We start from the raw sequence: 14,194 nt of genomic DNA on the forward strand, positions 1-14,194 counted from the left end.
CTGTGGCCCCAGCACCTGGGACAGCACCTGACGTGTATGAAGTGCTCAGGAACTATTGGTTCGATGTTGTTAATGCCTGGCTCTGCATCTCAGTAGTCCACGTGACTTGACAAAGTTGTTTATTTCCCTCAGTTCTGTTTTCTCATTGGGGAGTGGGCTGGGCTGGGTTCTGGTGTCCTGGGTGGCATACAAAAGTCCATGGGAGGGGCTGTCCCTGTGGCCGAGTGGTCAAGTTCGCGCTCTCCGCTGTAGGCGGCCCAGTATTTCGTTGGTTCGAATCCTGGGCGCGGACATGGCACTGCTCATCAAACCACGCTGAGGCAGCGTCCCACATGCCACAACTAGAAGAACCCACAACGAAGAATACACAACTATGTACCGGGGGGGCTTTGGGGAGAAAAAGGAAAAAATAAAATCTTTAAAAAAAAAAAAAAAAAAGTCCATGGGAAGAGCAATGCCTGGAACTCTTCCCTCTTTCAGCAAACACTGGGCCCCGGCTGTGGGTCAGGCCCTGTGCTGGATGATGTGAGCAATGCAGGGAGAAGAGGAAGGACCGCTGTTCTCCACCCTTCAGTGCATGTGATGGGGGATTTTATGTGTCAGCTTGACTGGACCTCAGCTGGTCAGATACTTGGTAAACATTATTCTGGGTGATTCTGTGGGGGTGTTTTTGGATGAGATTAACATTTACGTGGTAGACTGAGTGAAACAGATTGCCCTCCCCATGTGGGTGGGCCTCATCCTATCAGTTGAAGACCTGAATAGAACAAAAGAGTGACCCTCCCCAAGTAAGAGGATTATCCTGTTTGACAGCCTTTGGACTGAGACATTGGCTCTGCAGATTTTAGACTTGCCAGACTTCATGATCATGAGAGCCAATTCCTTATAATAAATCTCTCTATATAGATCCTATTGGTTCTCTTTGTCTGGAGAAGCTTGGCTAATACAGTGGGCAACATAAGTCATGTCATCATATCATCTTTTATTTGGTGGCTTAGAATTAGTTGTTGGAACAGAGGTACAAGCACATGCCAGTGGCTCCTAAGGAATGAGTGGCTTATTCTGATGAGGGGATAATGGGACACTTTAGGGAGAGAGTGGCATTTGAGCCAGGCCGTGGGGGTGAGAAGGAGTTTGGTGGGTGGGACAAGCAGGCTGACCAGCTTTGCAGGCTGGGGCAGAGCATGACCCTAAGGCCTGAGAGGGAGGAAGTAGGGTATGCCGTTGACAAAGGGGCGGGCATCCAGCTCTGAGATGACAGGTGCTTGGAGGGAGGGACTGTGTGGATGATGAGGAGGCTAAACAAACTAAGCGAATTAGCGCTGGGGCTTCCTGCAATGCCCTCACCTTGTTTGGGAGAAGACACCATTCTTCCCTGCTCTTGTCTAGGAACCACCTGGCCCTGCGTGGTGGATAGTCCTGCAGCCGGTCTAGGAGCTCCTCGGGGTGCAGTGTGTCTTGACTCCTATCACTGGTGCTCCTGATATGACAGCTAATAAGTCAGTGGTGAAAATGGAGCAGCTGTGCGGAATGCCTGGCATGTTTTGGGACTCTGATCTTTTTCATGTAGGTGAAGGATGACTCTTACTGGCTGGGCTTTCTTTGTGCTCCTGGCCCATACTTGTGTCCCTGTGACTCTGAACAACCTCCTGAAGTCCTTGGGCAAGTTCAATTTTGAAGAGGCAATGTGACCCAGTGAAAAGTGGAGCTGAGGTCACGCAGACCAGTGCATCCTCTGTGGGGAAGTGATGGGGGCACCGACTCTGGGACCAGGCTGCTGGGTTCCATCCAGGCTCTGCCACTGACAGCTGGGGGACTCTGAGCCCAAGACTTCACCTTTCTCTGTGCTATAATTTCTTTACCTCTGTTTGAGGATTATAATAATGTGTACTTATGGGGTATTTTTTTGGACAAAATGTGACAATCCATGTAAAGAGCTTGGCAGGAAGTAAGTTCCCTCTAAATATTAGCTATCATCATCATCATCATCATCATCATCACCACTGTCAATGTGGCTTTGCCACTTACTAGCTGTGTGATCTTGAGCAAGTCATTTAACCTCTGGGATCTGTTTCTTTTTCTGTAAAACGGGGTTCACACCAGGCATTCAGCATTGATTAAATTATATAACTTGGGGCTGGCCCCGTGGCTGAGTGGTTAAGTTTGCGGCTCCGCTTTGGGGGCCTGGGATTTCGCCAGTTCGGATCCCAGGTACGGACATGGCGTTACTTGTCAGACCATCCTGAGGTGGCATCCGGCATAGCACAACCAGAGGCACTCAAAACTAGAATATACAGCTATGTCCTGGGGGCCTTTGGGGACAAGAAGAAAAAACAAAAACAAAAAAACAAAAATACCCCAAGATTGGCAACAGATGTTTGCTCAGGTGCCAATTAAAAAAAAAATTATATAACTTAATGGCAGTGCCTGAAATGGAGTTTTACACAGAGTCAACTCTCAATAAATAAATTCTCCCCAGTTCCTTATGTATTTGTTCAGTCTCTTTGCAAGCTGCTGTTTTAGCTGAGGAGCCCATGTTTGAAAATTTTATTCCTATATTAACTTTTGAAAAATTCTAAATCTTTTGCTATGTGATATTTTCGTCATAGGATTTTGTAGACTTGGGAAATTTTACAAAAAAATAACAGGGTATACAGTCAAGTCCCAATTTTTATTTACATTGTTAACTATATTAGTGGTCTTTGATATTAGAGTGGATGTTTTATTTTAGGACATTGGTAAGACTAAATGTGCCAATAAAATTAGATTGTACACCACTCATTTTGACACTGAAGATTTTTAGACATCGTTACTGTAGTTTAGATCAGGAAGATATCTCGGAGGTCATCTATTCCAGTCCTCTTATTGTACAGATGAGAAAACTAGACCCCCAGAGGAGAAAGGGACTGTTCAAGGTCATGTAGCCTAGAAGAGAAGCCAGGATTAGGATCCAGATCTTCTGAGTCTTAGGTTAAAGCTTCCTCTCTTCTCCAGCTCACCTGGCTTCATCCCTCTTCTCCATTGCTCTCTTCCTTTTTTCCGCTAGTTTAATTTATTTGTGGTACAGTGTGCCAGATGCTATGCTTATATCTTACGAAAATCCAAAAATTCCATGGTGAAGCCTTGAGTGGTAGAGGCATTGACCCTAAGACATTGGTAGATGGGAGTTGGCAGAGAAGATTTGACAGCTTTGTAGAAACTGGGTAGAACTATGGAAATCCTTGATAAGGCTGTGCTGTTCAGTCTGGAAGAATAATAGTAATAGTGGCTAACATTTACTATTATGTATTATATAATTTATGCAAAAGTATCCTTGTAACCACCCTACAAGGTAGATATTATTGTTCCCATATTGCAGATGTTGAATAATTTGCTCAAGATTGTGGAGCCAGCAAATGATAAAGCTCAGTAGTGGTGAGCAAGAAGTAGGTAGGTAGAGATGGTTAGATTCATTTGTTCATTCAGGCAGCAGCTATTTTATTGAGCACCTACGCTGTGCTGGGCTTTGTTCTAGGATACAGGGATGAACGAAAACAGACAGTCCCTGCTCTCAGAGCTGACTCTCTGGAGGGGCCGACGTGAATCCAACAGTCCTCCTAATGAGTGCACGTTTATAAACTGGCATAAGAGCTCCCAAGAAGAGGAACATGGTTCTCTGAGGTCATTACAGAAAAGAATCTGATCTGGGTTGAGGGCCCAGCAGAGTTGACGAGTGAGCAGGAGTTGAACAGGTTTGGGGGTAGTGCAGACAGCCAAGGCAGAGGGAAGCAGTATATAGGCCTGAGGGAGAGTGGCAGGGCACGTTTGCGCACGGGAAGTGGCCTGGTATGACCTTTCCAGCACCTCAGCTCTGAGCTCTCTCCCTTCCCTCTCTCCTGCTCTTTACATGGGAAGATTGGGCTGGATGACTCTTGGGTAGTTAGTTCTGTGTTTGACCAGTCTTTGGTTATTATCATCAAGTGCCTTTTTATAAAGTCTCTGTCCACATGGCAGAAGAAAGGATTAGTTACTGAAATGAGGTTCTGACACTCTCAGGACTTAGAATTAATGACCCTGAGAGTAACTGGTGTTTGTCAACAGATGAATTATAAATATGACAAACTCTTAGGCAGACAGTGGCCTCCTTCTCATGTGTGTGTGTGGTGTGTCCTCTAGAAGGCCTCAAAGCATCCTGGAATATTAGAGGTGGGAAGGACTGAAGAGCTTATGGCCTTTCCTCTACCTGATCCATGGGTGTTCTTTTATAGCTTTTTTTATAACATTTCTACCATCTATTTATTAGCCCCATTTTGATATATTCAGTGACATTCTGTTCCCTCTTGGGACATATTTTGTTAAGAAAATATGGATGTTCCTTATATTACACTGTAATCTATCTTCTTGTCACCTTCAGGGTCCTTTCCCTAGAACAGGGTAGAAGTTCCTCTTCCCTGAGGAGCTCAGATATTGCTGGAGCAGCTTCTTACTGTGCCCAGAGCTGGGGCTGCCGCACCTGCCTCACCGCCATCCCAGGCAGCCATCTGGTGGATGGTAAAGGAAGCTGGCTCCTTGAATATTTGTCATCCACCCACCCTCCGGAGTCTCCTCTGACCTTAGAGCACACCTCCCTCTCCCCTCCTGCCCCCCCCCACCCCAAGGCTTTTCACCTAGTAGTCTTTCTCCTCATTCACTCCCTCTTTATTTATATTTGACTATTTGATAAGATATTTGCAGAAGGCCCCAGTATACTTAAATCATTTAGTAATGAAACAACATTTCATGATTTCCAATAACAGGACCCTTGATCAAGTACCTCTGCCCCTTTGTCTGTTTCTTTTAATGGCACACCACCTTCCCACTAACCTTGAAATCCTGAAATCTCAGAGTGGTGTTTCTCTCCTCCCGTTCCCTTTCTCTCACATCTAATGGGCGACAAGCCTTGCAAATTCTTACTTGTTCTCCCCCTATGACTTCAACCCCAGTTTCAGCCCTGGTGCGTCTTAGGCTTGCATGTTGTGGTTATTCCTTCTTTCCTTCCCTTTTCACTTACTACCTCTGCAACTTTGGGTAAGTGCCTTGTTCCCTGTCAGTAAAGTGGGGCTGGTAGGAGTTGGGAGGGACAAGCAAGATACTACCTAGAGAGGGCTTAGAACAGAAGGCTCAGGCATGGAGTAAGTGCCATGGAAGGACGTGTCAGCTGTGAATATTATTGTTACTGGCCTCTCCAATCCTTTGCGACATGTACCATCCCCAAATGTTCCTTTCATCAGGCCCCACCCCTGCTCACAAGTCTGCTGTCCCTCCATGGTCTATTTAGCAGTAGTCCCCAAAATGAGCACGATGAATTGCCAGATGATTCTAGCTCGAAATGTTTCCTCAGAGCTCCCTAGGCATTCTTTCTCAACACTACTAATTTGACCCTGTTTTTTTCTATGCTGCATTGGGAACTTTTGCTGTGTGTATTTCTTGGCTCCATGGTTATTCTATGTTAATTCTCACAGGGATGTGCCTTTAAATTATATTTTACTTGCTGACTTTATTTTGAGCTGTTTGTCATTTCTCTCATTTATCTGGAGACACATACCTACACTTTTTGGATGACACTAATGTGTTATTTTTTATCACAGTAGTATATAATTCTTTACTCTAAGGAAAAGATTCATTTGTTAATTTGTGATCTGAATCTCCTTGGGGTTGACAGCATGCTTCAGCTTAAGGCAGACATTTATCTACATTATGAACATTTTTTGTATGTGGATTCGTTGTTTTCTTTTGCACTGGGTGACCTAAAATCATAATCCTTGTGTTTAATGCCTTTATTTCAGCGCCTATAGTCCTGAGTTCTGCATGGCCTCCTGGGAAGGAGGCCATTCTAGTGAGGAAAGCTGGCTGGTACACAGAACATATCCATTTGATCTGGGTTCCCCTCCTGAAATGCTGTAACGATGGCTGTGTCGTCAGCCAGGTCTCTTCAGTGTGTGTCTGTAGCTGCGCAATCATTGGCGCAGCCATTGGTCTCGGAGTCAGAAGACACAGGTTTACATCTTGATTCCACCACTTGCTGGTTGTTTGGACTTGACCAAGTCATTTAACTTCGTCTGCAAAATAAGCTTAATAATCTGTACTTCACAGAATTATTATGAGGATTAGTTGAGATAGTGTCTATGAATGTGCTGGACACATCGGAGGTGATCAATTAATGTCTATTTAAAAGAAGAGGAAGTGGAAAAGAGCCTCCTCTGTCCTCTGTGAACCTTCTGATGCAGAGTGTATTTTGGGGAGAAACAGACAGACAGTTTCAGAGAGTCCACCTGCCCGACTGACAAACTTCAGTTGGAGACTGAAGGCTGGACAATAGTCCGCCTGGTTTCTGGGCTTGTCTCTAATAGAATGTCTATGGCCTCCCCAGGGAGCATGAAGATTAATTAGTTAATCTTTGTAAAGTGCTTTGAAGGTGAAAAGTGCAACGTAAGTGGAATGGTTGAAATGCTATTGGAGATGTAATAATAGTAGCACCATATTCTGGCAGTCTTGCCTGTCTTGGACATCAATAATCAATAGCAGAGCAGGTTCTAAGATGTTTTTTACTTGATAAGAAAGGATTTGTTGTGGGATTTAGTGATAACACATTTCTTTTTGTAATCTTGCAGATAGAAACTTGCCAGTTCTTCCCAGTAGAGGAATGCAATCAGTAACAGTCTCATCCTCAGGCTTCATGGGCGTCTCCTTGCTAAGGTAGTCTGGTTGTCAGTCCTAGCCAGCTCAAGTGGAGAGACAGTTTGCCAGTTTGGGATGCTTTGTGGGTCCTGGGCACATGGGCTATTTGGTCTAATCCTGCAGAAGCTGAGGAAGAGTGTTATGTGGTTATCCAGTGGTGTGGACCACTGTGAATAACCAATGCAAAGTGGTACTATGGGCCAATAGGAGATGTGGCTTAGCTGTGTGACCCTGGGCTGGTCGCTTCTCTGAGCCTAATTTTCTCTCCTGTCAAATGGAACATAGTAATTGATGAGAACAATAATAAGGGTGACTCACAGGAGGGTGAATTTCACCCTTTCTCTGGAGAATTGAGGAGTCTAGAAAGGTTTCAAATTACTGGTGGTACATAAGCTGGACTCTAGAGATTGAGCCATAGTTTACCAGATGAATAATGTAAGGAAAGGCTGCCATGGCAGCAGGAACAGCACATTCCAAGCCATGAGATCGCACATCCGAATGGAGCCCCCCCAGTTCTTTTAATATACCCACTACCCCATGAGCCTTTTCTCCCTCTTTGAGGAAGCTTGGGAGTCTGATTCCTGTGAACTCCTTGGCTTCTGTGTTGGTGTCGGTGATCACGTCGATCCTGAGAACTGTATCCCTGCAGAGCCCTGTACCCTGCAATATTCTGACATGTCCCCCATGAGTCTGTGGTTGTTTTTTAGCTGACACTATAAACCATATGTTGAATGTGGGGCCAGATGAAGCTTTGATACTAAACACAGAGTAAGTAGTAGATTTGTCTAGAATTTAATATGCATTACTTGATGTTTTGTCTCTTAAGCGAAATTTTTCTTTGTTAAAATAAACATGTATAAAGAATTTATACAGCGCACATGGTTATGCATATTTATTGCAGAGAATCTGTTAATAATCTATGCCTCATCAGATTTTGCATTTCTGTTGAAATAACAAATGCAGCACTTGGTACAACTGAATCAGTTTGGTGAATTTTCTCTTATCTGGGAGAAGAAAGGCCATTTCTCCTTTTCCAAATTTCATTTTCTTCTGTCGTCTTTAGCACTGGCCAGCTTCCCAGGTGGTGCATCTGGAGACTGAATGCTTTTCTGGCTCCCAGTGATTTTGTCCTTTTTTCTCTCTCCCTCCCTTCCCTCCAGCACACACAGACACTGGCCTTGGCACTGTTCACGTTGCTCCTTTGGGTGAGAGCATAGCCTCCGAAAGGCCCTCTTATGATACACGGAGGGGAAAACATGTGAAACTGACTGTTAATTGAGCTCAGAGTAAGACCCTGAGATGTGGCACGGACAAGTCAGGAGGCTGGGGAACTTCGGGGTGGCTGACAGGATCCCTGGATGGAGTGAGAGAGAGGAAATCCTGAGGACAGACACCTGGGCCAAGCACAGGACAGTGTGAGGAGGGGAGAGGCTGTGGAGGCCATCCGGTGAGGTTGAAGTGTTGCCTGTGGTCATGTCCATATCTGTTAGAATGTCGGAGCAAGGCTTTAGAATCAGCCTCTGTTGGAATCCAACTGTGGTACTCACCACTTGTTTGATCTTGGGTGAGTCATTTCACCTCTCTGAACCTCAGTTCCCACAGCTGTGAAAATGGGAATTCTTGTGCTTTCTTTATAGGCTCCTGGTACATTGTTGTTGGTACGAAAATAAATGTTCACACTTTCTCTTGTAATTCATTGCCTACCCATGAGAGCACAGCTGTGGAATGTAGCCTTAATTCAAATAATGTTTTATTTTAGAAACTGGCAAGGTGTTTACCTGGGGCCGTGCGGACTATGGTCAACTAGGGAGGAAGCTGGAGTCTCATGAAAACTGGAAACTGGACAAGCAGGGTTTGTCTCTCCCCTGCCCGAGACCACAGAAGAGCACGCCTTCACCTCTGCATTGCTTAATGGGAGCTACTGAGGTAGGAAGTGACTTTCCATAGATGTCATGCGTTCCTTTTCCCTATCTTTCAGTGAAACGTTTTTTGAGGGCCTACTGTGTGCTCATAGTCCAAGCATTATGGTAGGTTCCATGCAGGAATCTGAAGGGTCCTTGCCCTCACATTGTCTGTAGTTTAATATGGTAGAAAAGGCAGTTACCCAGATAACTAAACCACAAGGCAGACTACGTAACTCCTTTAGAGAGGCTCAGAGTACTGTGGGTCCACTTCAAAGAATAAGAAATGAATTCAGGATACAGGAATTGGGTTGGGGGGATATGGCTTTGATCTGTGCCTGGGAGCATGGGTCAGACTTGAGCAAGCAGCTGTAAGAAGAGGAGGACTTTCGGCTGGGCACAACAGCTTGAGCAGAGTCACAGAGGAAAGAAAGTGAAGAAAGTGTGTGGTGACCACTGGTGGCTCAGTTTGGCTAGAGCATGGGGTGTCTGGGGGCAAAAATGAGGTGCTATCAGACAGTTTGGTGGGACCTGATCAAGGGGGGCCTTTAAGTCTGAGCTGAGGATGCTGCACTTCTGTTTATATCTCCCAGTGTAGACAACACTGCGGTTCAGTTGCTTCTTCAGGCCCCTTTAGTTCCCTGAAATGTCTTGAATTTGTACATTTAAGGCTGAGTCTTAATTTCTCCAGGGTGTGTGTTTCTGGTACTAAATTTTACTTTACTGCTGTCCTTAAAAAAAAGAAAAGGCTAGGTTTTTGAGAAGAGTGAGGATGGCCACGCAGGAAATGTGCCTTTGAACCCAAGTTGGCTTAATGAAGGAATTCAGTCTTCATTCAGAGTCTGTCAAAAAATTAATAAGCTAGTGAGACTTCTGTAATTAGCATCAGACTAATTACAACCCTCTCCATACCTAGAGGGCTTCCCTTCCCCTGGGGCCTGCCTGGCCTCCTCCTTCCGGGTATGTAGGACGGCTCTCAATTTCTGCTGCACATCCCAGCCCTGGGCCTCTCGGGCCCTTCCTAAGTGCTGGGTTGATCTGTCTGTCTTTCTCTCTCTTTTTCTTTAATTGAAAAGGTACTAAACCACACCACAAAGACAATTTAGACGTGGTAATAATAATAATAAAACCATCCATAATCTTACCGGCCTAACACAACTGCATTCCTTTTTGCGTACACACATGTACATACTTACAAAGTTGTAGTGATAGCATTTATGGTGGTTTGTATTTGGTCTTCATTTATTTTGTCACAAATGCTTTGTTTTGTTTCCTCTTGGTCTTACAACATTATATGATCTGAAGGTTCTGGGGTTTTCCAAATCATTCTTTGAATGTTGGACATTTAGATTATGTCCTCCCCTGCTTTTTTTTGTCACTATGATGGATTCTGCAGTGAATACCCTGTTGAACTGTTTCCTTAAGATACAGTATTGGGGATGAAATTGCTGGGGCAGAGGCCATGAGCATCTTGATGACTTCTGCTGTATTTCTGTAGGTTCTGTCTGAAAGGAGTCAACTCCCCCAGCAGGGAACGAGGGAATGCAGTGCAGTATTTAAGCTAGATTGTCTGCCTAGCGACTTAGTGTGCTGAGGGCTCGGTTCCTAGCGCTTTAGACTCCTCAGCTTTTCTTTGTCTTTCCCAGGACATTTGAGACTTTGTGATCAGGTAGCATAGCGGAGGCATAGAGGCCTCATGGATTTTTCTGAGTCTGGTTTTATTGGCAAGATGAGGGTAATAATACCGACCACGGAAGGACATTGACGAGGGTTACTCGGAAAGTCCTTGGCATGCAGCAGGCACCTGGTAACGGTTGATTCCTTTCTCTTCTTCCCCTTTGAAGCATTTTAATGCCCTATGCTGGCCATGATGTGTGGCTCTGTGACAGACATGGCCAGTGCAAACATACAGCCTGAGAGCCTGACAGTGAGGTGACTTATTTAGCTTCTTGCTGAGGCAATCTGAAGAGTCAACTTGCACCCTGAGCCCCTTAGCAGCTTCATTTCAGGGCTCCCCTCCCTCTCTGCTCCAGTCTCTGGGGTGCTAGTGTGTATACACTCAGGTCTCACTGCAGAGTCAGACTCCAGGCTGTTTCCTGCTGGGAAGGTGAGTCTGGGAATTCTCTCTGGCTGTTGATGTCCGTGTCTGACCTGTCAGGCATCTATTTGCCTGAGGTGTAGAGCCAGGCCAGGGGCAGCTGGAAGCTGCTAGGAGTGGATTCACCGTGGAAAAGATGACAGCCATGCTAAACTAGGCGCTGCCTTGGTCAGGGGCTTGGCCGGGGAGGTGGAGGGACACCTGGGGAGACAGGAACAGCCTCAAACTAAGCTGATGATTCCTGACCTTCAAGGAATTGAGTGTGGCCTGTAGCTGACCAATTGCCTTATCTGTCCAAGGGATAAGCAGAGGGAGGAATGAGCTGTCTGGGCTGGGACCTCAGGTAGGTCTCCCCAGAAGAGTCTGGAGGGACAGCCAAGCGGGAGGGGAAAGCACAGGTAGATGGAAGTGGACTGTGGTATAACCATCCCTTCCCATGAGCAAAGGAAAGCAAATAAGCACAATTACTTAGTGCTTATTATGGGCCAGGCAGTGTGCTAAATGCTTTACATATATTGTTTCATCTTCATAATGAGCATGGGCACAGGTATTATAATCATTGCTTTACGCACAAGGAAACCAAGGTCAGAGTGGGTGAGTCACTGGCCCCGGATTGCACAGCAGGTAAACAGTGGGGCTGGGGCTTGGACTTGAGTACTTGAAGCTCACATACTTCCTGTATAGACAACGTAAAATTGCTTATGTCCTTTTGCATGTGTGCCCTTAGCTGGATGAAAGTTCTAGAAGTCTGGGAGTCAGGGTCTCTGGTTCCCTGAGAGTCTCAATTCTTTTCTTTTGAGCTGTGTCTCACGTTTAGCCTGAGAAAGACTTTGAGATTTTAGACCTGCTGGGCCTTCCTTTAATGTTCATACACTGGTGAAAACTAGGTTTTTCCTGCATTCTGTATATGAAACTTGTGTATTTAAGCTTTACCTTAGATACTGGGTCTCTCTAGCCACTCCGGGAAAATTCCAGGGGTAGCACAGCAGTTGGGATTAATCCCCTCAAGCACGTGTCAGGGCAGGGTGTGTATGAGCAATTTTGTTTGCTTCTTAGCACTAAACGTATTCCACAGCAGCTTTTTGCTTTCTAAGCCCCAGGTGGGGATGTTCCCTGCACATTTCCTGTGGAACGTTGGCTCTGGACTCTGTCCAAAGGTGGAAGCATTCACAACTAGGCAGAAGTGCTTATGCTCACTTAGTGGGGACACTGGGGCCTCCCCAGGATTCTGAAGCAGCTAGAATTGGGCACCTGGTATGTAAGTGTAACCGGCAGGAAACCTGCTTGACTGAAGGTCAACAGCCCTTGGGAGACAAGAACTAGATGGGAGTCAGAAAGCCTGGGTTCGAGCTTTGGTTCTGCCCAGCTGAGTGAGTTTGTGCAAGCCCCTTTTCCTCCTGGACCTTCTGTTCCCCCAGGATGTTAGAGCAGATGATTCCTAATGTTTCCTATAGATCTAAGAGTCCTTTCCATCTCTGATTCCATTTCATGGAAATGATCACTACTTAAATGTGTAATGGCTCCTGTCTCTGGAGTCCCTCAGTGTTACAGCCAAGTCACTTAACTCCCAGCTTCTGGCTCCACCCTGGCAGACCTGGGAATGTTAACTTATCTGGAAGTTCCAGGCTTCACTACCGTTTCAGCCTTGCTCTCCTTCTTTGCCTTGGCTCTGTTCTCTGCCCTTCTTCCTTGTCCCCAAGCCCTGTTGTTCCCTTCTAGTTCACTGGTACTTAGCATGAGGCTCCTACTCCTTGGTCCCTGGACCTCAGTATGGTCCCCCTGCTCCCTGTTCAATCCCTCATTTTTTCAGGACCTCCCAGGTTTGGCTTTGATTCTCGTCCCTGTGGCTGTGCCCTTAGTGCCAGGGCAGGCAGACCTGGTGACACTACCTTCCTGGACTCCCTGCCTGACAGCCCCTCTGCTGGCTCTGTCTGTGCCGTCCCAACTTTTCTGCTCTCTTGCTGTACCTCTTTCTTGGCTTTGGGCTCTTACCCATTCCATAGTCAACCCGGTAAACATTAGTTGACACCTGCTGTGTGCCTGCGTCAGCCACAGTGGTGGTGCGTGGGGAAGTGGTTACAAAGATAAGGAATACATGATCTTTGCTGTCAGAGAACTTCCAGGAACCTAGATAGATAAATCCTTACTGTACAGAGTGAAAAGTGCTATGAGAGGTATGTATAAAAGGCCAAGGGCTCAGTGAAGATGGAATGATTTATTCTGAAGTCACTAACAGAAAAGAAGTGTTGTTTGAAGTAGGTTCTTAAACATGTAGGAGTTTAGCAAAGGTGAAAGGACATTCCAGGAAGAGGGAGCACAACAAGCACTAAAACTGTGAATCCAGGTCCGTGTTTAACTCCTGGTGCAGTTGGGATGCCTGTGCGTTCCAGTGGTCCAGTCTGGCTGCCTGTCTAGCCTGCCCCGTCACTGCCATCCCTCCTTCTGATAGGAGTATGATCTGAAGGAAAATAACTTCCACACATGTTATCTCATTTGATCCAAGTGTAATGCTATGAAATAAGGCAGAAGGGGGATAATTATCATTTTCTAATTGAGGAAACTGAAGCCCAGAGAGGCTAGCTAGGAATTAGGAAAAGACACAAGACAAAAAGCCTGAATCCCAGTGTTTCTGAGGGCCTTGCTCTGGGCTCAGTCTGCAGCCATCGTCCTGAGTCATGTTCCTGGTTTAAATTCTGCCCACGTTTGGTTGAGGAGCACCAAATGCCAGTGAGGGAGCTCGGTGTGCACGTGCACAGCCAGTGGAGCAGAAGCGGGAAACGTGGCAATAAACAAGAGCTGAACCAGAGACGGGGTAATTCTCATGCCCAGATGCCATCAGCCCTCATTTTGCTGCAGGACTAAAACTGTTTGTTAGAGGATCAACCTGTGCACAGGGTCTCAGTGAAATCTGTCAGAACGAGTGGGAAAGGAGCTATTTTTAGTTTGCAGAGTCACTCACTCGGCTGTGTTAGCTGAGGTTTGAGCCAGTCCCCTACGCTTTCTACAGTGTTATTTCTGAAGGAGGAATACCACTTGAATGCTGTGTAAAACCCATTAATGAACCTGGAAGTTTCCAGGGCATCTTTGTCCTGCAGCTCCCTCGGAAGGCTGCTTTTCCTGAATGACCTTCCTCCTTTCCTATATTTATGCATTTCTAATTTTAAGTTTGTGTCAAGACTGTGGGACTTTGGTGCCCTAAATAACACAGAATCTACCACCAGCAATCAGCTGAGTCCAGAGGGCTCTGGCAGAATTGAACACAACCTGAAAAAGCATTCCCAAGTAGCTCTGTGGTGAGGAACCTGTGGCGCCTTTGCCGTTCTTAGACAAGTGTGAGGTTGCTGAGGCCATGGCGCCCAGGCAGTCAGAACCTTCCAGGTGTAGCTAGTTTTCGAGGCCTCCCCAAAATGGCGTAGCAGTGTTTACCCAAAGACTGTTTCGTGGGAGATTAGAAAGGCCAGCACATTGGTGCTGTTGCTGCTGACCTAACGGGAGGAGA

The 14,194-nt window shown here is 46.0% G+C and overlaps 1 protein-coding gene across 3 annotated transcripts in view; it reads left to right on the forward strand.

The window, feature by feature from the left end:
* SERGEF (secretion regulating guanine nucleotide exchange factor) overlaps positions 1–14,194 on the forward strand; it is a 213,006-nt gene that overhangs the window by 39,977 nt on the left and 158,835 nt on the right. For 2 of the 3 annotated variants that reach the window (XM_046685029.1, XM_046685030.1), the window contains exon 9: positions 8,456–8,625. In XM_046685029.1, the coding sequence (XP_046540985.1) occupies positions 8,456–8,625 (170 nt within the window). The remainder of the gene's footprint in view (positions 1–8,455; positions 8,626–14,194) is intronic. The other variant, XM_046685028.1, reaches the window with a different exon arrangement.

This window comes from Equus quagga, chromosome 14 (genome assembly GCF_021613505.1).
Source record: "Equus quagga isolate Etosha38 chromosome 14, UCLA_HA_Equagga_1.0, whole genome shotgun sequence".
NCBI lineage: Eukaryota > Metazoa > Chordata > Mammalia > Perissodactyla > Equidae > Equus > Equus quagga.